Source organism: Anabrus simplex, chromosome X, assembly GCF_040414725.1.
Source record: "Anabrus simplex isolate iqAnaSimp1 chromosome X, ASM4041472v1, whole genome shotgun sequence".
Lineage (NCBI taxonomy): Eukaryota > Metazoa > Arthropoda > Insecta > Orthoptera > Tettigoniidae > Anabrus > Anabrus simplex.
In genome coordinates, this window is record NC_090279.1 from 34,516,141 (window position 1) to 34,542,925 (window position 26,785).

At 38.0% G+C, this 26,785-nt stretch overlaps 1 protein-coding gene across 1 annotated transcript in view; it reads left to right on the top strand.

Annotated features, from left to right (window-relative positions):
* The first annotated feature begins 209 nt into the window (after positions 1-209).
* The window catches only part of LOC137503252 (zinc finger protein OZF-like), a 37,445-nt gene continuing 10,869 nt past the window's right edge, over positions 210-26,785 (top strand). The window contains exon 1 of the mRNA XM_068230793.1: positions 210-989. Within this exon, the coding sequence (XP_068086894.1) occupies positions 210-989 (780 nt within the window). The remainder of the gene's footprint in view (positions 990-26,785) is intronic.

Here is a 26,785-nt window from a genome sequence, read left to right on the forward strand (position 1 = left end):
TGTGCGGATTTTCTGATAATTGCTTTGCAAGGAGAAAAATGCTGACTGGGGACACGCGATTGCATAAAGGTGGGATTATAAACGAATGCTCAGTATCTCATAAAAATTTCAGGAAAAGTCCAGAACATATGAGGTCTCACACGGGCGAGAACCGATACTGCAGCGACGTCTGCGTAAAATCCTTCAGCTGGAAAAAACTAGCAGGTCACATGGGTATTCAGACAAGCAACAAGCCTCACTTTTGTACTGTATGTTGCAAATCATTTCTCAAGAAAAGCAGTTTATCTTGTCACAAGCTGACTCAAACAGGTGAGATGCCAAACAGGTGCAATGTCTATAGCAAGTTATTCATACAGAAAGGCAGTCTAACCGGTCATACGCTGACCCATACAGATAAGAAGCAATACAGCTGCAATGTCTGTGGCAAATCATTCATACAGAGAGGTAAACTAACCGAACATATGAGGACCCATACAGGCGAGAAGCCATACAGCTGCAATGTCTGTGGCAAATCATTCGCAACGAAAGGCAATCTGACAAGTCATATGCGGACCCATACAGGAGAGAAGGTATGCAACTGCAATGTCTGTGGCAAATCATTCGCAACAACAGGCAGTTTGACCAGTCATTTGGTGACCCATACAGGCGCGAAGGTATACAGCTGCAATGTCTGTGGCAAATCATTCATGAAGAGGGGTTACATAACCGAACATATGCGGACTCATACAGGCGAGAAGCCTTACAGTTGCAATGTCTGTGGCAAGTCATTCATACAGAGAGGTAACCTAACCGAACATATTCGGACCCATACAGGCGAGAAGCCTTATAACTGCAATGTCTGTGGCAAATCATTTATACAGAGAGGTAAACTAACCGAACATATGCGAACCCATACGGGCGAGAAGCCATACAGGTGCAATGTCTGTGGCAAATCATTCGCAACGAAAGGCAGTCTGACCATTCATTTGCGTACCCATACAGGCGAGATCGTATACATCTGCAATATCTGTGGCAAATCATTCACAAAGAAAGGCTATCTGAACGATCACATGTGGTCCCATACAGGCGAGAAGCCATACAGGTGCAATGTCTGTGGCAAATCATTCGCAACGAAAGGCAGTCTGACCATTCATTTGCGTACCCATACAGGCGAGATCGTATACAGCTGCAATATCTGTGGCAAATCATTCACAAAGAAAGGCTATCTGAACGATCACATGTGGTCCCATACAGGCGAGAAGCCATACAGCTGCAATGTCTGTGGCAAATCATTCATAAAGAGGTGCAAACTAACCGAACATATTCGAACCCATACTGGCGAGAAGCCATACAGCTGCAATGTCTGTGGCAAATCATTCATTAGGAGAGATAAACTAACCGTACATATACGGACCCATACAGGCTAGAAGCCTTACAGTTGCAGTGTCTGTGGCAAAGCATTCACAACGAAAGGCAGTCTGATCGATCATATGCTTACCCATACTGGCGAGAAGCCATGAAGATGCAATGTCTGTGGCAAATCATTCATACAGAAAGGCTTTCTAACCGGTCATATGCAGACTCATACTGGCGAGAAGCAATACAAATGCAATGTCTATGGCGAATCATTCATCAAGAAAGGCAAACTAACCGGACGTATACGGAGCCATACAGGCGAGTCATAAAGAGAGGCAAACTAATCGAACATATGCGGTCCCATACAGGCGAGAAGTCTTACAAATGCAATATCTGTGGCACATCATTCACAACGAAAGTCAGTCTGACCGATCATGTGCGAACCCTTAAAGGCGAGATGTTGTACAGCTGCAATGTCTGGGGCAAATCATTCACAAGGAAAGGCAGTCTGACCGATCATATGCGGACCCATACAGACGAGAAGCCTACAGTTGCAATGTCTGTGGTAAATCATTCACAAGGAAAGGCAGTCTGACCGATGATATGCGGACCCATACAGGCGAGAAACCAAACAGCTGCAATGTCTGTGGCAAATCATTCACAAAGAAAGGCAGTCTAACCTAACTGTTCATATGCGGACACACACAGAAGAGAAGCCATACTGTTACAAAGTTTATTCCAGTGAAGCACAACTTGTAGGATTCCAGCAAGATATAGTAGATATCCTGGATTCAGGAGGTCAATTGGACTGTATGGCGACTGACCTGTCTATGGCATTTGATAGGGTAGATCATGGGAGACTCCTGGCAAAAATGAGTGTAATTGGACTAGATAAAAGAGTGACTGAATGGGTGGCTCTGTTTTTAGAAAATAGAACTCAGAGAATTATAGTAGGTAAAGCTTTATCTGGGCCTGTAAAAATTAAGAGGGGAATTCCTCATGGCAGTAGTATTGGTCCTTCCTGTTTTCTTATATATATCAATGATTTGTGTAAAGAAGTGGAATCAGAGATAAGGCTATTCGCAGATGATGTTATTCTGTACAGAGTAATAAATAAGTGACAAGATTGTGAGCAACTGCAAAATGATCTCGATAATATTGTCGGGTTGTTGCCTTTTCAGATTAAAGCTCGCAAATGAGCTGTTTTCATTCAGTAATGGCTACCATACCCCACCCATATCCAATCCCTCCTTCAACGATAACGCCCCTTCCTCCCCAACATCAATAACTGAACCACCGCCGTGTCATTTTATATATGTAGGATTGAGACGGCAGTGAACCGTACTGCCGAACCTTACCACTACCACGCGAAAGGGTTTGACAGCGGCATAGGTCCTACCCTTCCGAGGGCCCGGCTTAAGACTGAATACTTTTGCCCTCCACCAGCGTGGGCGCGCTGTTGTACATCACGTCCCTCACCCTAAGCCCACGTGACGAATACGGCAGCTCCTATTGGTAGAAACATCTCCCCATTGCTATTGGTCGATTTGAGTTTGACAACTTGGACCACGTGGGACGACCACGTTTTTGACGTTTGTGACATTTTGTTTTACTTTGGTTTGTATGCGTATATCTGTTATCTTCGTTTGCGTGTTTGATGAAAAAGTACAAGATATTTGAGGTAAGCATCCTTACTTTTCTTGTTTTACTAATCTCTTGAGGCCAGAACATGAAAACATACCACACCAAGGCAAATGAATTTCGGACATTTTGAAACATAAGTGCGGCCAGTATCTAGTATTCGGGAGATAGGTTCGAACCCCACTATCGGCAGCCCGGAAAATTGTTTTCTGTGGTTTCCCATTTTCACACAAGGCAAATGCTCGGGCTGTACCTTAATTAAGGCCACGGCTGCTTCCTTCCCATTCCTTGGCCTTTCATGTCCCATCATCGTCATAAGACCTATCTGTGTCGGTGCAACGTAAAGCAACTAGCCTTATCATAGTTGTCCCCCTGTGGGTAGGGGCAGTAGAATAACAGCCACAGCATCCTTTGCCTGCTGTAAGAGACGACTAAATGGGTCCCATGTGGGCTCTGTACTTGGGAGCTTGGGTAGGCGACCACGGAGCACTTAATTGAATTTTGGCACTGCTTCCGCTTACTTGTGCCAGGCTCCCCACATTCATCTATCCTATCTGATCTACCTCGATCACGACCTGTTCTTTTCTGCCCCCGATTGTCTTATGTATGGCGGCCTAGGGAGTCTTATTTTCCTCAAAGGGCATGGTCCTTCATAGCTGATACCATCATTTTTCCTAGTGTCAGCCCCCTTCCATTTCTTCTCTCCGATTACTAATATATATATAGGGGATGGTTGCCTAGTTGTACTTACTCTTAAAACATTGAACTAGATTTTAGGCCCTTTTAATCAACAGGCATCATCATCTTAAGCAAGGAGATTTGTGGTGAGGGCAAGATATTTGGTGGCCATGACATATACTAGGAACTGTCCCATCATTCGCCTTACTGCAGGCGAAAGGAAAAACCAATCTCAGGACAGTCAGTGGTAGGGGAACAGCCCGTTTCTGTGTCCCAAATGCAGAGGTGTAGAAACACGGTGGAACCATAGCCACCCCTCCTCTGCTTGGTTGGCCGGTTGGAGTGCATGCTGTCAGACCACAGATCAGCCTACTCTGCAACCACCAACATAGATTTCTGCCTTCGATATACAGTAGGTACAAATGGCACTGTCTGAAGTGAGTTTCCACTGTCTTCAACTGGCATTTCGTCTAGGTCACAGCAAAGTCCCTTGCACACCGTAATGTTGTGAAAGTAGCAGCATATTGTTCATAATACTGTACTAAATTAGCAAGCAATTCCTTGGACATAGCTCTTAATAGGTGGAGCTATGTTGTGACTTGGCATGGGAATGTTTTGTGGTGGATCAGCTGCCATATTATTGTATGTAGAACCTGATGCTACATATTTCTGTAAATTTATTAGAACTCCTCTCCTGCGGATGGACTGAAAGGAAGCATTATTTGTACCTCCTGCATGTTGTAAGAGCGAGCAGTCACAGATTCTGTAAGCTCTCTCTTGTCTTTTAAACCCTAAAATATATTCATGATTCCATCCTTTTCCATGTAGCAGAAAATTTTGATATATCCTACTGTCACATAAAAAAAGACATTTTTTATTGTAAACAGTGTAGACCAATGAATACAAAGGATGCATATAATTTTGTAGCTTGACATTGTTTATCATCTAAATGCAGATGACTGATTGAATGATATGTTGTGTTTTGGTGCAGTATGTAGGGACAGAGTATGTGCTATCATGTCTTGGTTTCTTCAAACACTACTCTGCCAGAAATTTGCCATCCTCTAGTAGATGCAAAAGAAGTACAAATCTCAATATTTTTCAGTGTGTAGCCCAAGGTGTCTCTTTTGACAGACTGAAAGATGTATCATATAGTAAGTTCCTTGGGAAAATACAAATGGTGTTGCTGAAAACTTTTGCAATGTCAGTGCAACGTTAAACTGCAATAAGAGAGAAAAGTATTATGTTGTACCTTGTCAGTTCCAGTCTTTCTTTCATAAATGAATGATCTTGTATTTGTGTTGTATTGAATAGTTTTCTGGCTGATGAATATTAATTGATGATTAACACTGCTGAATATAATTTCTACACAATTTTATACCTGTAACACTGTGGATAGTAGGTAGAATATAGCTCCATAAATCAAAAGATCATGTTTCATTTCAATTTACCTTTGAATCCTACAAACTCCCTCCTTAGCATATGAGTTTCCTTTCATCATTTTGGTTCCTGTATATGGTTTTCTTTCATACATTGTATTTATATTTTATTTCCTGGATAAGTGGCATATCTTGATACTATTGACTGTTACAGTTGGCTTAAGTAGTGTTGAAGAGGACTGTTGTACGAGGGGATGTTAGTGTCTATTTCTGTCTTAGGTCTTAATCTGAGATAAGGATTGCCAATCCCACTCACCTTCAGGTCACTTCCTTCCTCCCTTTGTGAGTTAGCTTCCTTCTTCCTCAGCAGAAACAAACAAAAGCAGCACAGGCAAGGCCAGTCACTCCGATCCTTCAAGGCTTTGTGAATTAGTAAAAATAAAATATAGCTCCATAATTGAAATAATTATAATAAGCAGCAGAAGCTGGTAAGCTTCTTTTCTCCAGCAAAAAATTTATTAATAATAATAATAAAGCACAGTCCAACCTCCAGGTGTATTGTTGTTCAGAATGCAGTATTTCAGAAAAAGGTAACAGAAGGAAGGAAAGAAAGAAAACGAAATGAAAGAGAAATAGAAGAGAAAGAAAAAAAGAAAAATATATTTAATATAATATTTAAGAGTGGAGGGGGGACGAGAACCTGGGGACACTCCGCGCGCTAAACGATTTAAAACACCCGCCCGGTAATTTTAGTTCAGCCCTGTTTACACTAGAGGCGCTGGTGTGCAATTCCTGGCATTCTATGCGCAGCCGTTGCGTTCAGAAGTGAAAAATAACGTTGAGAGTCATCCCTCACACATTCTCTTTGACCACGTGTAAAGCCAACTAGAGCAGGACTGTATTGATAGTTGATAGTTAGAAATATAACGGGACATTGCACCCAGTGCTGTTCTCAAGAAGTGTCGTGTACTCTGGAGTTCTCACTGGTAATTCATCCTTTCCTAAATTCAGCCCGTTCTACTGACTGATACAAATCAAATCCGTTCTTTAAGTGTTTGTTTTAAGTGATTACACTGAATTAAAATATCAGGTTTTGTCTCTAGGTGTGAGGTATGTGTTACATAAGACGCGTATAGCCATTTGTACAGCCTATTCCGTTAATTGATTGTGCTACAGATTTTCTTCATTGAGAAATTGTGATTTCTATCATTTATACTGTCTCCACAATTACTAATGTCGGTAAGGTTCAAGTTCTATAATTTACTTTTGCGAAAATTATAGAACTCAATTTGGAACAGTAAGAAGTTAATACTAATCTTTCTCAGTTTCAGCATTCTACATATTTTCAACATTTAATATTTTTAATTTTCTTAAATTTAATTTTTACTTAAGCATTAAAACTGTATACACATATTACTGGCATTCTTTTTGTGAACTCCTGGCCTTTGTGTCACAAGTGCCGGCAAATCTGTTCCTCGTGTGTTGTAGCAATATAACGTAACTTACCTTACCTATCAAAATTTTTTGGAGTGAAGAATTTTTCTGAAGGGCTACGCAGGTGAAGAATTGCGGATATTAGTTTCAGAAAGAAATTACAATATGTAGTGCATAATTTTAATTATTGTGTTGCTGTGTTATTTACCTATGTTTGCAATTTAATAGTGACGCTGTGAATGTTGAGTTGTTCTTTACATTGTAGGCTGCGACATATGGTAGTAGGGTTCGAAATTTTGAGAAGTTTCCGTTTAGGATATCATATGTAGAAATCTTGTTATGGTTATCAGTGTTGTTATGGAGATTGTTGTGCATAGTATCAGTCATAGAAATCTTGAGGTGTAATAGGTATGATCACAATATTAACAGTCATGTAAAATTTTGAGTCTATTTGGTATGTTCATAATATTGACGGTCATGTAAAATTTCAAGCATAATGCTTAGTCTGTTGACAGATAACCTAAGTAGCAATGACTGCAATAAGGTAATATATTTCTCTGGGCTATGTTTCAGTGTAAAATCATTGGAAGTAATCATGAACCCCAGTACCTTCTAACTACTTCAGTTGCAGTGTGAAATGGACCTGCAAGTAAAAATCAAAGAGGAACCAGCCTGGCTTGAAAGAACAACAAATGCATCACTTGTGAATCTCATGGCAAATAACTTTATAGAAATCAGAATTTAACCCTTAGTAGCTGAATAAGTTTGGCAGGGGCATAATTTACTATGTGCTTCCCCAATATTAACCCCAGCAGTCGCCATTTTCTACATGGGCATCTAGGAAAAGTATGTCTCTCTTTTGTTTCTTTGTCTGGGAGTATGTGATAATGTGCTACGCAAGGCAGCCAACTCTTACGAAGTACAAACAACAGTATTTATATACATCTATAGGTCCAACTAGTGACAGAAACTTTGTTCATGGGGAAAGGGAAGGGGTTCTGGTGGCACATGCCCCCAGATTATGGTCGCCAAGTGGACAATTGGCCTCTAGCATTTACTAGGGAGATGGCAGTGCATGCTATGTTTGATAGTGGCAAAAAGCTGAATTAAGGTTGTGGACTTGATAGTGAAGGAACCTTGGTTAGGTCCAGCTACCAATGAAGTTCTGACAGGCAGCGTTTCAAGATCGAGGCATCAGGACATTTCATGAGTTAAGTACCCATCAAATGACTGTTTATTGTTTATTGATTACCTCTGGCATTTATTGAAATGGATTTCTGTAGGTTGTATGGTTATTTTTTTATTCTCCATGGTTTGGTAATGGTATCGTTGTGGGATTGACATCATCTCCTATCATACATTATCCAATTTTAGTGCTAGTAGCTGCTAAACTGAAGGACAATTGTGGGTGATGGATTTAATTCGGTTATGGCCAGTAGGTCTTTGAATCTCATAGTGAACATATTTTTCCTCCAAAAGAAATTCCAGGTAAGATTTGCATCATTTAAACTTCTTTACAATGTTACTGATGTTGGGTGATCTCATAGTAAAACTCTGCCTTGGCGGAGAAGCTGTGAAATAATTTTGGAGAAGAAGCGACTTATTGTCATCATCTTTCCTTGCTCTGTCTGTTGCTACTGTAAACAGTCCATTGTAATCTTCTGAATGTGTGGCTTACAGTTCAGTCTCTCTTCATCTGATAGCTTACATGGTGATGTGATAACATTCTACTTTCATGTAGGGGAGTGTAATTTGGGTCCATTCTAGAGGTATTTGATGAATCTGAATATCCCAGCACACGTCTGTAGTTATACTGGCATAAAAGTGAATTCCTGCACATCATTCTTGCACCTCAGAGTCTTTGAAAACCTTGAGAGTTGCAAGAGGGATATTCAATGAATAATTGTGACTCGACAGCAAAAATCTACACCCAACACTGTGACTGCCAATTTATAGATGTGATATTGTCCAGGAGTTGCTTAAAGGTGAAATTCTGCAGCTTATGCACACTGTTCTCTGAATAAATGTGTGCTGGTTGAGTTCTAAATTACAGACGCTACAGAAGAGAACGGTGTCTGAACATATCTGAGATGCGAGTGCACTGCTATTTAAGATCTATACCCTTGACACTTCTTGTTATGTTCTATTCTTGGGTATATAGAAAAAAAACAATAGCTGTCATCAACAACAACGGAATTCAAGAACTACAATGTGACCCTACAAATAAATTTCAAAACAAAATAAAACAAGCTATCCAGCAAACAGACTTCATTCTCACAGAACAAGAAAAAGAAAGCCTCACCATCAAAAAATCCCAAACTCCCCACAGTAAGAGCCATCCCCAAAAATACACAAAAGCTCATGTCCCATTAGACCAATAGTAAATTATGATGTGCCAATTTACAATTTAAGCTAACAACTGAAAAAATCCTAAAAGAGAAAGTCTCACATAAAGAAGACAGATAAATTAAAACCAGCCTAGAACTAATCAACCCCTTCCCGCCCGAAAGCGCCCGACTGTTCACTTTGCCTTACGGTCCTTATTGCCCGAAAACACCCAGCTGCATTATCTGCATACATGTGCAATCTATGCAATAGTTATTGTATTTTTTGGTGGTGAATTTTTTATTAGACATTGATGAACATGCAGTACAATATACTAGCCTTAGGAAATAAAAGAATAGTGAGAATTTGTCTTGAAGTTTTCTAGGCAACGGTCTTGAACTTCCGCGAGTGCTGGTCAGCTGTTTAGTTCGTAAACATGACGGGATTGAATACTGCGGATATTGAGACTGAGCTGAATAACGGCATAAGAAATAACACAGAATTGTTGAGCAGGGGTGGAGGTAAATTTTTAGTGAGTAAATAACATATCAACAAAGATAACTTTACTGATAACTGTGATATAAGTGAAAATGGATATCTAGAAATCGGACCTGATGATGATGATGCGGCTGCAATTCAGATAACACAAACATTTTGTGTCATTATTCAATGATTATACGGATGATGTTGAACCTATCAATAATTTCAAAAGAGTATTATGAGAAATAGGTTATATTTTTACATATGTTAGGCGGAGACAATCTATTCATTGGCATTACCGATTGCATATATATTAATGCAGCAATCAAACAGGCGCATTTCAGTAAAATAGAAACAGAATGGGAAGACACTTGCTAGAGGAAATGAAAGTTGATATACAAGGTCACCATTACACTTCCAGAATCTCATCTTTATTGGCTTAGGGGGATTTAGCCAACATGAGAATGTGACAAGTACAGCCTACCCCAGTGTTGAGTATCTCCAGCACGGGTGGGGGTTTGAACCGACAAACTTATGACTCAATGAATAGAGAAATGGACATGATGGTATGTTAAAGGTTGTAAATGATGGCATATTTTCTAATATTATTGAAAATGTGAATACATTGTGATCAATATTTTTTATAATATTTAACCTTTTCTGAAACGGTGTGCTCTGTTTGAATGTTTCCTAATTAATAGGTTGAAATCTGGGGATAAACGGAAAAAAAGTGTGGGTGGTAAAGGGTTAAAGCTACCCTTTGACACCACTAACATGTACACCAACGTAACAATAGATGAATCCATTAAAATTATCGAAAATCTTCATAAAGAAAATACTTCACTGCAGGAAACCAAAGAAATAATTAGCCTTATTAGAACAATGCTACACCAAAATAGCTTTGCATTCACTGACAAGATGTATTACCACAAAGAAGGGTTAGCCATGGGCTCACCATTATAAGGTATAATAGCAAACATTCTTTTGAATAACTTTGAAAACATCTTCTGAACGTATCAGCATTCAAAAGGAATATTATACTAGAGCAGGTATGTAGGTGACATCATGTGCATATGATAATGACTTCACTAATGCACACCAGTTATTAAACACACTAAATTATTTACAAAATTCCACCAGCTTCACAATGGAGCAAGAATCTAATAAGAAAATAACACCACAATCAGCAGGAATAATGGCAACCTGTCTTACAAAGTGTACAGCAAGCCCACTCAGGTGTTGCATGCTATTGAAGAGTCTAACCATGCATACACAATAAATAGCAGGATTGAATACAATGATACACAGAGCTGTTTCCATACCAATGAACACAATTAATTTCAATGAAGAGGCACGAATTGTTAAACAAATCATGAAAGAAGACAACCGCCCTCCAGGCACAGTAGATAAAATATTAAACAAACAAAAGAAAATTCCCTGGAAAACCACCACACTTGGTTCTCAACTACATTAATAATATCACATAAAAAGTAGGTTTTATCTTTAGGAAACAGGGTTTTAATTAACCTTTAGGATGAACAACACTCTGCAGAGACACATCAACAAGTGCACCTAAACAAAAAAGACCCTATCTCGAAGTCACGATTCTATGAACTCAAGTGCCAAGAACTTAACTGCAATGCCACCTATATAGGTCAGACAAAACAAAATTTCCACACAAGATTCAAAGAACACAATAAACGATCAGATATAATCAGCATTCAGCCTTTGGGGAGCATATGTACGACAGTTTACACTATTTCACAGACAGCAACACAGATCTAAAAATTGTACACATTGAAATTAAAATCAAATCTTCGAATATGAGGGAAGCAATCGAGATCTACATCCCAAAAAGTGCTAATGTAACCAACTGAAATGACCATACACACTTAAAAAATTCCCCGCACATCGCTCTACTCACATAATATCTGGACCATACTTACTCATTAAATTGGCATTTATCACAATAATATCCTATAGATATTCTCTATTTCAATTCCATACATTATTCATCTAAAATCATTCAGTTGCATTCATCCATCTTACATAAAAGTACATTATAACATGAAGTAGGTTAATAACCTTCTCTCCCCTCTCCAGTGTGGAAAGAGTATTCCACAGTGCTCCACTCGTTCCATCCTACTTCCCCTCTCCTCTCCATGGTACAGTGTACTAGATTTTAACATCCAGTAGGAGGGATCCACAACGTTCGGCACTCCCCTCTCATGCTTCCTTCCTCTCTCCGTAAGGTTTGTGCTATACTCAAAACTTTCCATTTACCTCTCCATGACCACAGTCCTGAAATAGTATTTGGTGACAACAAAGTTGATATTGGCAGTCTAGATAAGTTCAGGAGTTTTCTCGATATATTAATACTTGTAAATTTCTTATCTGTCAGTACTGGCTCATAATATCACAGAACTCTCTATCATTGACAAGTTTATGCAACGTAAACAATGCTGTACATATATGCATATTTTGTGTAATTTCATAGAATCTGAGGATGTTCTTATAGAATGAAACATGTCATTCTTTGTATAATAGAGTGTTTATTTATTACGGGTATGTTTATAGTGTAATAATTTATGTTAAAATTGTATGTTTGACAAACTAGAAAGTTTTTTGTTACATTTAACTAAGTCTACAATGGAAAGTATGGCTTCATCTTTAACAAACTCTCCATTTTGTGCGTCATTTTATCTTCCTTTCCTTAGTTCAGCTACTGTTCGATTTCTTCTGTATTAAATGGGATAAGTGAGTATATTCTGGAATTTTATACTTTAATTCGCTTTTATTAGTAAACTAACTTGTAATAGAATGTATGATTTTGATCACAGTCCCTCCTGCGCCCCTGTAGTGTCAAAATGTTTGATGAATCCAAGTGAAAAATTTAAAGGTCTCATAGTATACGTGGGCCATCCGATAAATAGGTTTCCCTATTTTACAAAAAATACAAGCAGGCTATTTACACTTGTGCTGGCCCTGCAGTGTCGGGATAGCATGCCTGCCTCTTACCCAGAGGCCCCGGGTTCAATTCCTGGACAGGTCAGGGATTTTTACCTGCATCTGAGGGCTGGTTGGAGGTCTACTCAGCCTATGTGATTAAAATTGAGGAGCTATCTGACAGTGAGATGGTGGTCCTGGTCTAGGAAGTCTAGAATAACGACGGAGAGGATTGTTCGTGATCACCACATGACACCTCGTAATCTGTAGGCCTTTGGGCTGAGCAGTGGTCACTTGGTAAGCCATGGCCCTACGGGGGCTGTTGCCCCATGGTGCTTGGTTTTATTTACCTTTCAGAAATATTTAATTTTCATTCTACAACTCGTACACTACTTTTCCACATAGTCACTATTTCAGTCCAAACATTTTGTTATCTTGGCAGCAGTTTCTTGATACCTTCATCATACCGGGTCGGGTCCCATCTCTGTAGACAGCGGTGCACTTCCTCTTCCACCTCTTCATCAGTTGCAAACCGCTTACCTCCAAGGTGCAACTTGAGCTGTGGATAGAGATGGAAATCACTCGGGGCAAGTTCTGCAGAATAAGGTGGATGGGGAAAAAGGTCCCTTTTGAAGTTCTGCAGCAAATCCTGCGTCCTTTGAGCTCAATGGGCAATATTTTCTGAGACAAGACCAGAACGTTTTCGTTGGATTTCAACTCTGAGCTTCGTAAGGACCGTGCAGGACCTCTCATGTGTGACCACAGTGCATTGGGGCGGTCAGTCAACCAATACAACATCATTACAGTCCCAAAAGGCAGTAGCCAAAACTATGCCTACAGAGGCTGAGGTCTAACCGGGCAAGTTGACCATGCGGTTAAGGCCGCGCAGCTGTGAGCTTGCATCTGGGAGATAGTGCGTTCGAACCCCACTGTCGGCAGCCCTGAAGATGGATTTCCGTGGTTTCCCATTTTCATACCAGGTAAGTATTGGGGATGTACCTTAATTAACGCCACAGCTGCTTCCTTCCCACTCCGAGGCTCTTCCTCTCCAATCGTCAACATAAGACCTATGTGTGTCGGTGCGATGTAAAGTAAATTGTAAAAAAGAGTCTGAGGTCTTGGCCCTTTTCATGAGCATGTTCGCCAAGTTTCTTCCATAGCATGCTTTGTGGTTTTGTTTTTAGAGTTGAAAAATGCGCCCTGCTTTCATCTCCAGTAACAATGCGGGAAGACATTTGATCTCCCTCTCTTTGAAGCATTTTGCAGGAAAGCTCAGGCTACCTCGTTCTGTTATTGCTTGTGAGCATCAGTAAGGAAACTTGGGACCCATCTTGTACAGACTTTTCAATACTGCAAGACATTCAACAATATCATTGCAATAAAGGACTGCCCAGTTTCCGTGCCGGGAGGCAGTAGATTCATTATCTCATCAGTGCTGACGCGTTAATCTTCGTCCACCACATTCCGACCTGCAACAGTGGCTGTACTGGGGCTGGCGCTGCGCTTGTCATCATGTACATCGTGCCGTCGTTCCAGGAACCATGAACGCCAGCATGCATTTTTCACTATGAACTCACACCAAATGACAATGAATATTGGTAGCCACTTCATTTTTTGCCGTGGAAAAGCGAATAACAGAAGAGAGTTCACAAGTGGACACGCTTTCAATTGGTAGCTCCATGGCAGGTAGCGCCGTACTGGTGAACACAGAGCAAGCACGTGCGGTTGAAGATCACCTTACCCCGGCCATACGCCAGTGGAAGTTCCTACAGTACCAACATAATTCTAAAACATGTGGTTTGCAGAGAAAAAATAGGGAAACTTATTTATTGGATGACCTTCGTAGATCATGAAAGAGCTTCTGAAACTGCAGATGTACACTCCAACACTGATGGTGTTCTCATCCCCACAGTTCTTCACTGAACACTGCATAACATCCTTGTAGTCGTAAAACATTTCATTTGTAGTTGCTTTATGTTTGACCTGCATCACATCTTTCCCTGGTCTATGACTGTGATAAGCCTGCTTCTTTCATGTTCGTTTTTTATTTTTATACTTGGATGAACAGAACTGTCTCAATGCAGTGTTTATCCCCTGTGAGCTTGGCAAAACCAGATTATTAGAAAGTGATTAAAATGTTTCAAGGGATTTTGATCAGTCTGTCTAAACAAAATGTATGTCAAGAGCATAGTATTAATATTTCTCACTGTATGGCAAAAGATTTAGGACAGTTTTAATACTTGGATATGATTCAAACAACCTCAATGATTTGATAGACCTAATTGGATACACAAAATCAGTTAATATAATTTAGTGTTTATGTCTGTGGCAGATTCCTTCCAAAATTTTGTGCGAGATGGTCCCAATTCCATGGCTAGAAAATGCTTCTCACTTTATATTTGGTTCTGAGTCTCATGCTTTCTCTGACATTAGGTTTGAACAAGGATGATAACACCATTCTCAGTGCAGCCTTTGGTTTTGAAATCCTCTGCTGGTAGAAATCTCTCTTAAACAGTAGTAAAATTTTGAAAGTAACTGTAATACTTGGAAGTAGTAAATTATCACGCTCATTTGTTGGTGACAGTATTTGTAAATGTGTGTTACGTGCATAACTTATGTATCATATTTTCCACAGGAAAATATTGAAAATGTATCAGAAATGATACCACTGAAAAAAGAAGCCAAATCAGAATTAACAGAGCCAGGGCCAATGCAGGAAAACTCACTTGAGGTAATGTACATAATTTGATAAGCCATTGTTAGGTACTGAAAATAGAAAATTGCTGAACAGATATCAGTGGTTGACCCTTCATTTCAGTACATGTGATTGATACATTTTTTAATGAGATTGACTGTTTACAAACCTAATTTTCACGTTTCCTTCATGTTCTTTAAGATCTTGCATTATGTATCACGCAGCAGTTGGGGTAGATCCAAAGACCTCTACTGTATATCATTTGGGAGGTGGTATCATTGCTACTAATATTTTTGACTTAGTGAATATTTTCAAACACGGAGTTGCTATAAGGAGCACTTTTTTTTACTGTTCCTGGGTATTTTACTAGTTGTTCCAAATGAAACACCATTGTAATCTTGTTGATTATATTAATTATTGACTTCTAGATAATACAATTATTTGTAGATACAAGTTGCAGGTGATTGCTTGCTTACTGTCAGAATTCACTTACAAGTAGAAAACATTCTTATCCTTCCTAATGTGGTCTGTGATGATACTAGTCTATGGTGACTTATAATATTACTTAAACTTTCAATGAATAAATGAGCCCTTCAAGAGTGATCTTGCCTTTCTGTTTCATATGTGGTAAAGGACAGTGTTTGTGAATAGGCTTTGTATGTTCCCCATTACTCACCTGAACATTTGTTTCATGAATTAGGATACACATTTGATCACTGCCATCGTCCACTGCATAGCATGTGTTTCTTTCCGTGTGACTGTGTTGTTATGGGGTATTTATTGGGATATTTAATTGACAATCTCTTTCAGGAATTCTGGGTTGGCTGCTGAATATACAGCCATCTGGATAATGAGAGAGGAAGTATAATCATGATCAGGGAATGTAGTATTTTTCTCTCCTACAAGGAAATTGGATGTAGTTAGGTAAGAAGTGTCAAAAGTGTCGTCATTTAACTTTAGTGAGGAGATGTGAGTATGTGTTGTAAGAGTGGTCCGTTCTTTCTTGGTCAAGAAATAAGAATTCATCACTCTTCTAAGGTGATATATCAGACTGTTGACAGCTGCTTCTCGTTTTCTATCAAAGTGTAGTGCTGCAGGAGGGATGGAATGCTGTATCAGTCCCATGCCTGCAGTTGCAGGGAAGAGCTGGTTTTTCTCAGGATTGTTTTTCAGAAAGGCCTTGATTTCCTTAGCTGCTCTGAAGAAGTTTGTGCCATTATCACTGTAAATGTTCAGGGGGTGACCTCTGTGAAAATAAGTGAACAAAGAGAGGCGAGCAATGTAGTTGTTGTGAGATCAGGTATCATGTCTATGTAGAGAGACTTGGTAGCTAGGCAGTCTGGTCTTGTTCCATCTCACGCCAATGTTTATGAGAATTGAGCCAGCATAGTCTATTCTAGTGTTAAGAAATGGGTACATGCACACTTTGTGTATTTCGCGTTAATTGTTCAGAAGTATCTGCATTCAACTTACGACCCTTGAGACGTGCATAAATGTTGCTTCTTTACCGCCCCCCTTGCTGAAGGGATCCAAAACTTGCCTCTCAGAGATGTGATTAAGGGTTGAGTGCCATGATGAAGTAGTCGAAGTTGTTCCGCAATGATAATTAGATTAGTGAGATGATGATATATATACAGAATGATCTAATATTTCCTCCCCACTAGAATCAAGGTATTGTGCAGTCTTCTGCCAACAAGGAGATGGCTTCTTTATCTATGATTATGGTTATAATCAACATGATTTAATATTTCCTACAGAACATTAATGCAACATTTGAGTGGAGGGTTCAACTCTGATATGAACAATGGACTTGAATTTCACTCTTGTTTATAACAATCTGAGATAAATCAAAAACAATATGCAGCTACTCTCTGTACCTTTTTTAATCTTGAAACTTTTAATCTTGAGTTTTTGAACTGGGAGATTAATTCGAACATCACGTTTTCATTTATTCCTACTCAAAGGATCTTGATTCAACCATCCAGAACTACGCCAACAAACTGTATTGTTGACAATTGTGTTAATTTGTGGTCGTCTGGACACTAAGTCAGCGGGTTTCTCTTTGGAAGGCACATGGTGCCACTCATTTGTATCTTTAGCAACTTCAAACTGGGAGCCTTTAATGTTTTCTTTGAGTAGTCTTGTCAAGAGAAAGGCTCCGCAAATCTCAGACTTTGAAGGGAGAGTTATAAGAAACCAATTTTTTTAAAGCTTTGCTGCCTTGCATTTTACACAGAGCAACATTTTATTGCTAAACAATCTGACATACACACGTAAATGCTATTTGTTGAGCCCGCAGTCAGATGATTATAGAGAAGAGATGTTCTTGAGTGGATGACCCTTCATGGTGTATGTAGTTGAGACTAATGCCATTGTCAGTCTTGACTGAAGCGTTGATTTTAACAAGTGTTTTTCTTGAATGATTTATGACAGGGTAATGTGGAATTTAATAGTGATTTTCTTCCTGCAGGTTTTCACATTCCTCTCATGTTATCAAGTGATTTGAATTCTAACATGAATTTAATATATTTCTGGCAAAACTTCTTATTTTTCAGACTTTTTTTCCAGGGACAGGACATGCTTAATTGCCATTTGTTTAGATCAACCAAGTTTTAAAGCATTTCTTCACAGGGAGTTATACAGTGTATCTAACTGACGTGTCTGTCATCATGTGTTGCTGGAAGTTTGCTTCATGCTGTTTTTCCATTGGTGTTGTTCTCTTATGTTATCCAAAATAGTGAATTTTGTTTTGTAGGTTGCATACGAGTAGAGATTGATGAGGCATAGGTTTTATCTTGTCAACTCACCTCTGCCGCATTCGTCATTTACCACATCTTTCTTCCTGGCATTTGACATGTGCACACTGCTGCAGTTACGGGACTGCAGTCAGCCGATTACCTGCATCAAACATGGATGGCATCATCGGTTTAGATTGTACACTCTACACTCTTCATGGATGTTTTCGGCGTTTCTAGTGCCATGTGTCATGACTTTTCCTCTACCTCCCCTCTTCATGTCGTCTTTACCTGTTACCTTGATGCACTCTTTGGCTGTTGGACAGAGGGCGAAATCTTTGTCTTATGCTGGTGTAAATTTTCACACTGGTATGGGACTTATTCTTGACCATAAGGTATTGTAAACTGCGCTTGATTCTCGAGTGAGCCGATGACCGTAGATGTTAGGCCCCTTTAAACAACAAGCATCGTCATCATCATCATCATCAAGACTCTTGAGTGGTAATATTTGATTATGTATCCATAAAGGTGCAGCTGCATGTCTAATTCCTTTATTTGGAATGCTTTTGGAATTTATGTGAAAATGAACTTTCTGTGTGTCAATTATCTCAAAAATCCTGGAATTAAAAATTTGTTTACATTCCTGAACTGCATAGGCCTAATAGTCTTATCTTGAACTTGCTTACGCTTATATTTTCTAGTCATTTCAATTCTTACTGAATGCCCAGATTTTGTAATTGAAAATGCTGATCTTTTATTCAGTCACCTGTTCTTATTTTTTTTCCATTTGTTACATAATATTCCTTTATTTCTCTTTGTACAGATGGTTAGGAAATGTCTGTTCTGTTTAATGAAACTAATTGTAAATGTTAGTGACACTCTCACTGATCTTTGTAGTATTTCCTTTGTGTTTGGTTGTGAATTACCTTTTGATTTTTTTGTGTTGTACTGTTTGTAAGTTGTTGTGCCTTGTCTTTCAATACATCTGAAGTAGCCAGTTCTTGTTCATGCACTAGTGTCCTTGTATTTTTCTGACTGCTTGTGCATTATTTATATCTTACCCCTGTGTACAATCCATAGTATAACCTTTCTTGGCCAGCACGTGCATATGTCTCTTTGATGTTCACCTTTTATCTTTCGTAAGTAATTGTACTAACCTGTCCATCAGAGATTCATCTCAATTTTGTGTTTTGGAGAACTGGTTAGTTTTTATGAGTTTGCTGATACATTATTAAATGGTGTATGAAAATTTGAGTTTTTGGGAATACGTCCGTTTGAGGAATATGCAAAATGGGATCAGCAAGTGTTAAGTCTCTAGGAATGTTCCAGTAGGAAATTGTCATTGTTGAAATTGTGGTTCTTTTTCAGAAGCTCACTAGCCAGGGTAAAGTCGGTGATGAAATTGTCTGTAGTGACATTTCTCCCTGTTCCCTCAATATCTTTGACAAGTCTCAATACCTCATTCCTTCCATTGTTCACTTCTCTCTCTCTGTTTACTGGTGTAGCGTTGTCAACTGTAGAGGCGCATTCATAAACCGTGTCCAAATCCGAGAGGAGCCATAATTTTGTTCCATATTTTCTTCTTGGTTTGGTAGATAAATACTGCTTAAAGAGGCATTTTCCCTAAAGGAAGCCAGATGTTCATCCACAGTATTATTTTCATATGAAACAAACACTTTTGTTAGTTGTGAAACGAACATGTCATGAACTTCTCTTATTGCTGTTAACTTGCCATTACATCTATGGGCTGGTCTCTCTTCCTTATTATCGAAGCTCAAAACTGGGTTATCATTTGGGACCATTGAAGAGATATTGTAGCTCGAAGGATAGGGTGACCGTCTGCTTCATTCCATACTTCTCGAAGTGATTTGCCCACTGATTTGTAGACTCCAGCAAAATCAAGCCTGCAAATATAGATAACTGCATGTTATTGTTGATTGTGATTATTAGCAGTTAACAAAAAACAGAAACTGCTATTGTTTCCAAATTGTGTAAATCGTACATATCTAGAAATGCTTCAAACTCTATCAAAGAAATGGGCTTGTAGCTTTCCCTTTATCTGCAAAAACCCTCTTCATTTCAAAATTTGTTTCCCATAAGTGGTTTCCAGCATTTTATCAATGATGAATAACTTCATTGCCAACATCTGGGATCACCTGTCCTCTGAAGAGCATATCTCGTGGGTCCAGGTGCAATTCTCATTATGTTACTCAATCTGGAATACGCATAATTGAAATTTACGTTTCTCTGAAGTATTATTAATATAAACAACTAAAATATTGAAGAGCATATAGGCCTATAGTTATAGGTCCATGATGTAAATGAAGCAATAGCATTGTTCATATTACAGTGCAACCCCAGTTTTGTGTGACCTCGATTTAGCATAAACCCGCATTTAATGGAAGAAATTTCAGGCCCTGGAAATTATTCCATAAGAGCAATGCAATTTTATATTCAATTTTACATAATTCAAAATACTGTAGCGCAGAACTCGCTTTTAGCGTTAAGGAAATGTTAAAATTTTTCTATATTTCTATTCATTTTGGTTATGGGACATTAAGAACCACTGCAAAAGACATCATAAGCTTGCTAAGGATGATTCAAGGCAGAAGAGGAATTTGGAGCATGGGCACTTAGAGCTAAAGTGAGATGTCTGACTCTGATTGACATCTGTTCGCGGCCGATGTAGTAGAACAGAACCCCCGTTTTAATGACAATGTTATTATATTGAAATAATAACATTAAGTTATTTATTAGACCACCTAATCAATACAAAATCGTCTTGGATGATTTACATAGATTTGTTAGCTAATAGTGGTACATGTTTCGCCTTCCCTGAAGGCATCATCAGCCATAGTCTTAACCTTAAATTAAAAGTAAGCGTCTGAATAACATGTAGTAATGAAATGAATTTTAAAATCTTGAAGAGATTTGAAGTAAAATAACATTAAAAATAACAATGATGGTTTGAAAATACAATGTGATGAGATATAATAGTGGAAGTATTGACAAAATTAACTTAGAAGGCTGCTAAAATAAGTACAATGGATAAAACAACAGATTGTTATACAACAAGTAGTAAGATTCCATAAAAGTAAAGTTGATAGTCTGGCGGTTATAATTAGACGATGGCGAAAAATCGTATATAATCAAAGTAAAGAAGAGAGAATAAAAGTCAAAGTTAGTCGAGAGATCCGGAGTTAATCATGATCTTGAAGATAAAAGACGAAAGTCAGATGCATATGGTGAAGTTGTAGAACACGTTGAGGTTATGAAGTTGGTGAATAGAAGTTGAAGAACAGTTTCAAATAGGATCACTGTGGACCATCTCAAAATTTGAAGTGATGTTCAAACGTTGTGAATTGTGAGTTTGTAGATATTCTAGTTGAAAAAGCATATGAAAGTGGAATCATTTGATGGTGACAAAGATAGCTTGTAACATTATGAGTTAGAAGTATTTGCATCAGTAGACTTCTTGCTACGTGTGTTATAACATGTACCACTATTAGCTAACAAATCTCTGTAAATCATCCAAGACGATTTTGTATTGATTAGGTGGTCTAATAAATAACTTAATGTTATTATTTCAATCAAATATCATCAATACGGACCAAAAATGATATTTATTAAATGTTATTATAATCGATGAAAATTCCTGTATTAATCTGTGCAATATCCTTTAGTTACAATACAATGAGAATCCTTTTACCGTTTCATCCATTATCACAGGCAAATTCAGGCATGTTAGTTTTCATCCATTACCAATATTCATACACTCTACTCCAGGGTTTATATTGAATGTGATCAATCGTCTTCTGTGTTGATTCATTGCTACGCGTGAGTGAATTGATCTTGAGTGAGTCTGAGGTCTTCTCACAACACAGACTGCTGTATTAAACATCGGGATAACATATTTTTGCAATAAGTGCAATGACAGCACTTGTTAACTCTTAGACATAAAAGCTGAAGTAAAAGATTGCTTAATTTACTATGTTCTGAAATAAAATAAGAATGTGATACTTCTCAAGATACAGTGGTGTGCATAACTAATTTCAGAGGTTAGGTTATGTACATTTGCATTTTGTTAAATTTCAGAATGGCTGTTCCCATGTATATTTATAGTAAAATTGTTATTATTCTACAGGGAGCTTGAAATTTATTTTTATAAAATGTGCGCAGTAAACCTATGTTACAAAGAAAGAATAACAGTAAAAATTTCCACCTATTTGATACTTATATTTGCATTAAGCAAATCAATTAATCATACACAGTACATGTTTCATTCCATTTTGGAACATCTTCAGCTGTATTGCATTGCTTAGGTGCAAACACTAAGTATTTATCTTTTTAAGAATATCTCAAACAGGTAACTTGTTTTTCTTAAAATCGACGTAAATTTAAAATTTGCAATAAATTAAAATGAATGTGGATGGTTGAATGGGGTCAAAGGCTGCATTAGCTGCGCTCCTCCAAGGACATAGTAGATTTTAGCAACAAGATTACGGGGAAGCTCTTTTATTAATAGTAAAACAGCAATCAGCTTCAGGGATCCTGAACTAACTGAATTCAAGAGATGTTTTTGTAAATTTAAAACAAATAGCAATCACGTTTGAAGGAGCAAACAAAGAGAACACCTTGTAATATTCAGAACAGTGACAAAGGAGAGTTATATTTTCAAAAAAAACTTTTTATTAGGAGACAAGCAGAATATTTTGGTGATAAAAATGCTGGAAACATTTTTTACGACCTCTGTTCAAGTGAATAGATTTTGTTTAATCGGCTAACCATAAACAGATCCATTTCCCTCTCATTTTACCACCCCATTCAACCATCCACATTGATTTTAATTTATTTCAAATTTTAAATTTATGTAGATTTTAAGAAAAACAAGGTACAGTGTATAATGTAGATATCTCCTTTTACTGCTGTCATTGTGTAAATAACGTATGATGGCACAATGTATGTTAACCCCCATTTAACAATAAAAATTCAGGTCCCTGTAAAAACGTTAAATAGGGGTTCTGCTGAATGTGGAACGTACCTTACACCTGATTGTCAATATGGTTGTTTTCTCCATTCCGTCTCATTTCGAGATATGTACACTTCTCTTTGTACAGAGTCAATCTCATCTTGTAGTTTATAACCAGATACTTGGAGCTCGTCATTTTTTCTCCCTCCAGAGAAACGTGATCGTCATCAGTTTTTTGGAAAACACAAATTCAGGATCAGCCAATGCATCATCAGCTTCCTCTTCATGTTTACTCTCACTAATTTCATATAGATTTCTCATTAACCGCTGATGACCAGCCATATTTGATCACAGAAACAATGCAGCACTCCCTAGTCGTGGAGGTAGTCCAACATGGTTTGTGTAGTGACCAGCATGTAGGGCAGCATTGATATTAATGGATATGTCCATTTGATCCATTCATCATATATGTAATTTTTTGAACTGGTAGTGTAGTCAGCAACTGAAAAATATTTTTAAATCATGCCAATACCTACTAAAGGAGATGAACAAATACTCAAGTTTTTTCTTATATACAGTTCATATTTTGTCAGTTACAAGCAATTGAATATTAAATCTGGGTTGATGCAACCCATTCAGATTAGAAGGATTAAATGGGGTAGAGACGAGCCTTAATGAACATGTCGAGATGCTGATAATAATGTCTAACTTCATTATAATGCTACAAGTGGGGCAGAGCTTATTTGTACATTCAAGGATGTGCTTCGCATACTCCAATGCAATCAGCTTAGGGCAGTGGTAGTGGTTATGAATTAAGTTCTACAGTATGGTTATATTTGGTTCAATCATGGCAATGTTTTACTAGGGTTTTCCTTGTCTAAACTTTCAGGAACAAGGTGATATTTTGAAACTTTTGATTCCAGTTAGGCCTTAATTTCTAGTGATCTTATTTAAAAATTGCCCTTGAAGTATAGTCACAACATTATGTCTCTGTCGAAACTTGGTAATTTTAATTTTTGGAAGGCAGACCTTTGTCTGTTTGACCAGTTCTCTTGATTTAAATAAATCTTTGCTTCAGTTTCATTATAATTAGCTACTGGTTTTAGGGAGGTTATCATTTTTCATTCCAGTAAGTCTTAAAAAACTTTGAAATCTTTTTCATATGTGTCATGTCCATGTCAGTGAAACACTCCCTCTTTTAGAGAATGGTTATATAGTTGTACTTAAATAGTGATTTTCTTGACACTGAAACGTTATTTGGGGTATATTCCAAAGAGCTCCCACAATGAAGGGTGAAATATTACGATCAATTTTCCAAGAATTAGTTTACCCCCAAATAATAATAATAAGGTCCGCGACACAGGGTAGGAAAATATGCCAGCAGGGAGAGAAAAATGCCAAAATTAATTAAAAGAAAAACAGGTTAAACAACCCACAATACTAAATTCATAACAGGGAAATCAATTCATTTCCACCAACATCCATCAACAATCAGCATCACCATCAATCAACATAAAATTCCCATGGGAATGAAATACGCTAGGTAGTTAAGGAAAATGGCCAATCATAGGCCACCAAACAACAATAGGCATGTACATATTACGAGACAAAAGAAAAACAGGACGTCGAAAAATCACGAAAATACCAAACAAATTAATTTAATAATATAACACAGAAGTAGGAAAATTAAGATGGAAAACGAACATTTGTTCCACATCCTTGCAGCAACTCGCTTGGTTAATAACCCTGCCAAAACATTGCATTAACCCCTACTTATTAGGGCTAGAAAGCCGCTACCAATCATTGAGTATTAAATTTACAATTTCCAAGAATAAGAATTAATATTAATTCACAGCAGGTGCAAGTCCCTGGTAAACAAAAGTAGTTTATATATAAGTTTTTTGACTCGAAAAGTGTTCAAACACCGCAGGGCTTAAACGTAGAGTTTAGTTGATGCAAAGTTACGTCCTGTTGCGGTACGCACTTCACATTTTGAAATATTCAGTTCACTAGTTGCAACAAGTTAAGGATGAGTTGGAAAAACACTTACAGTGTAGTATCTTGCCATAGTCGTGAGTTCGCTTCAGCGTCATATCCTTACTTACGTATTACACCTTTCCTATCATCTTCTCTCCTGTCATCGGCACCTATCTACTCATATAACTCTCGTTGGGCGATCATAATATCATGCCTCGGCTGCAAATGACCCAAAACTAAGATAACCATCATGTACGCGGGGGGCTCTCGCATGTATAAGTACGATGGTCGGAGGTATACATTTGGTTCTCAGGGTAAAACATCTCATTAAACTCTCAAATTATACAAAACAGTCGTAGGTTCCGTTGAAGAGTAGTCATGATTCTAATCAATCATTCAATTCCCCCGCAAGTAGGTGAAAACCTGATATGATGTTCATTACTCAGCATATCTAACCTTAAATAGCTCTAATACTATCCTATTTCTACGTATTATAAGTTACTTTGGGAAAAGAAACAGATAAATAAGCCTAGATCTAATTTATTAACATGCTAATGTTTTATAATTAAAATAGGAATTAAATTATCAGCAATAGTGAAAAGAAATTGGATTCATATTATAATATCATTCTTGAACTCGTAATCTTCATGGTAAACATAATTCAATTCATCATATTATATTCATTAAACTGAATATCATCCGGTCATATAACCATTTTCATTTTTTTAATATGTTTCATTGGGTAAGAGAGGGATAATTCTTGATTTATCATGGAGGGAGTGGTATATCTTCCTGTTAGTATTATTTGGGCTAGCTTTGGGACATCCACTGGATTCTCATTTGAAATTTTTGGTTTGGATTTTCATTATAACTACTTCACGACATGAGATAAGTAATATGTTTCTTAATTATGGTTTTAAAAAATATCAATGCAACTATAAATGTACCTATCGATACTGATATCAAGCTTATTATAATTATATACATTCATATGTGCAGATTAATTCAAGTATTCTTACTGTTTGTTTTTGATTTTGAAGTAAAGGAACTTGGTGCCTTCTATACTTTATTGCATTTGATATGTCTTAATGATGCGATATCACAACTTGATGACGGACATGACTGTTGCTTGCGTAACCATTTTCAACAATACAAAATCACCTGACCAATCGGTAATAGGCTTGGAAAGTGCCAACTTCAATTAATGAAATACATTTACAAAAATTACAAGTCTCTTCATAACATCTTGCCCCCCTTGAAAGGAGTTCTTTCAACTAACTATTGTAATCTTATACCTATTGTAAAAATACTTATTCTTAACATATGCGTTAATACAAAACTCTATACATCATATTTTTATGATTAAAAGAAAATAATATTCAAATTATATCTTGGATGAAAAATAACACAAAGTTAGAAATATCACAGGAAATCTTGAATTCAGTTCTCCTTGTCATCCCCTTCAATGGAAAGAGGGCATATTTTCTTGATGCTTCGGGTGAAAGTTCTACCAGCCGTCCAAACGGTGACAACCCTCACCTCACCATGTCGTCTAGGGTGAACTTGAACTATCCTACCTCTGGGCCACTCTAAAGAAGGGATGTTGTCCTCAATTAATAGCACCAAAGAATCAACATCAATATGTCGATTGGTATCATGCCACTTGACGCGTTTTTGCAATTCCTGCAGGTATTCTCGCTGCCATCTCTGCCACAATCGCTGCCGATTTCCCTGCAAGTGCTGCCAACGTGACAAGCGGTTATCGGGTTCTCTCAACAAATCCCTTTGCACAGATTGCACGATCGAGTCACTTAGAAGAAAATGTGCTGTTGTTAAGACTTCTAAATCATTTGGATCTTTTAGCAAGGGAGTAAGGGGACGTGAATTTAATACAGCCTCTATATCGCAAAGAATAGTGTAGGTTCCTTCGAAAATTAGCACGCGTCCCTGTGTTTCAGTCAGCAAATGTCTTTTCATCATCTTTACAGCTGCTTCCCACAATCCCCCAAAGTGGGGTGACCGGGGAGGAATAAAACTCCACTGTATCTGCTGCTGAGCGAGAGAGGAGGTGAGAGAGAGAGTGCGTTGGCTGCTCCAACGAAATTCTTCCCGTTATCAGAGAAAAGCTGCTTGCACAAACCTCTTCTCGCCGTAAATCGTTGCAATGCAGCTAAGAAAGCTTCGGTCGTTA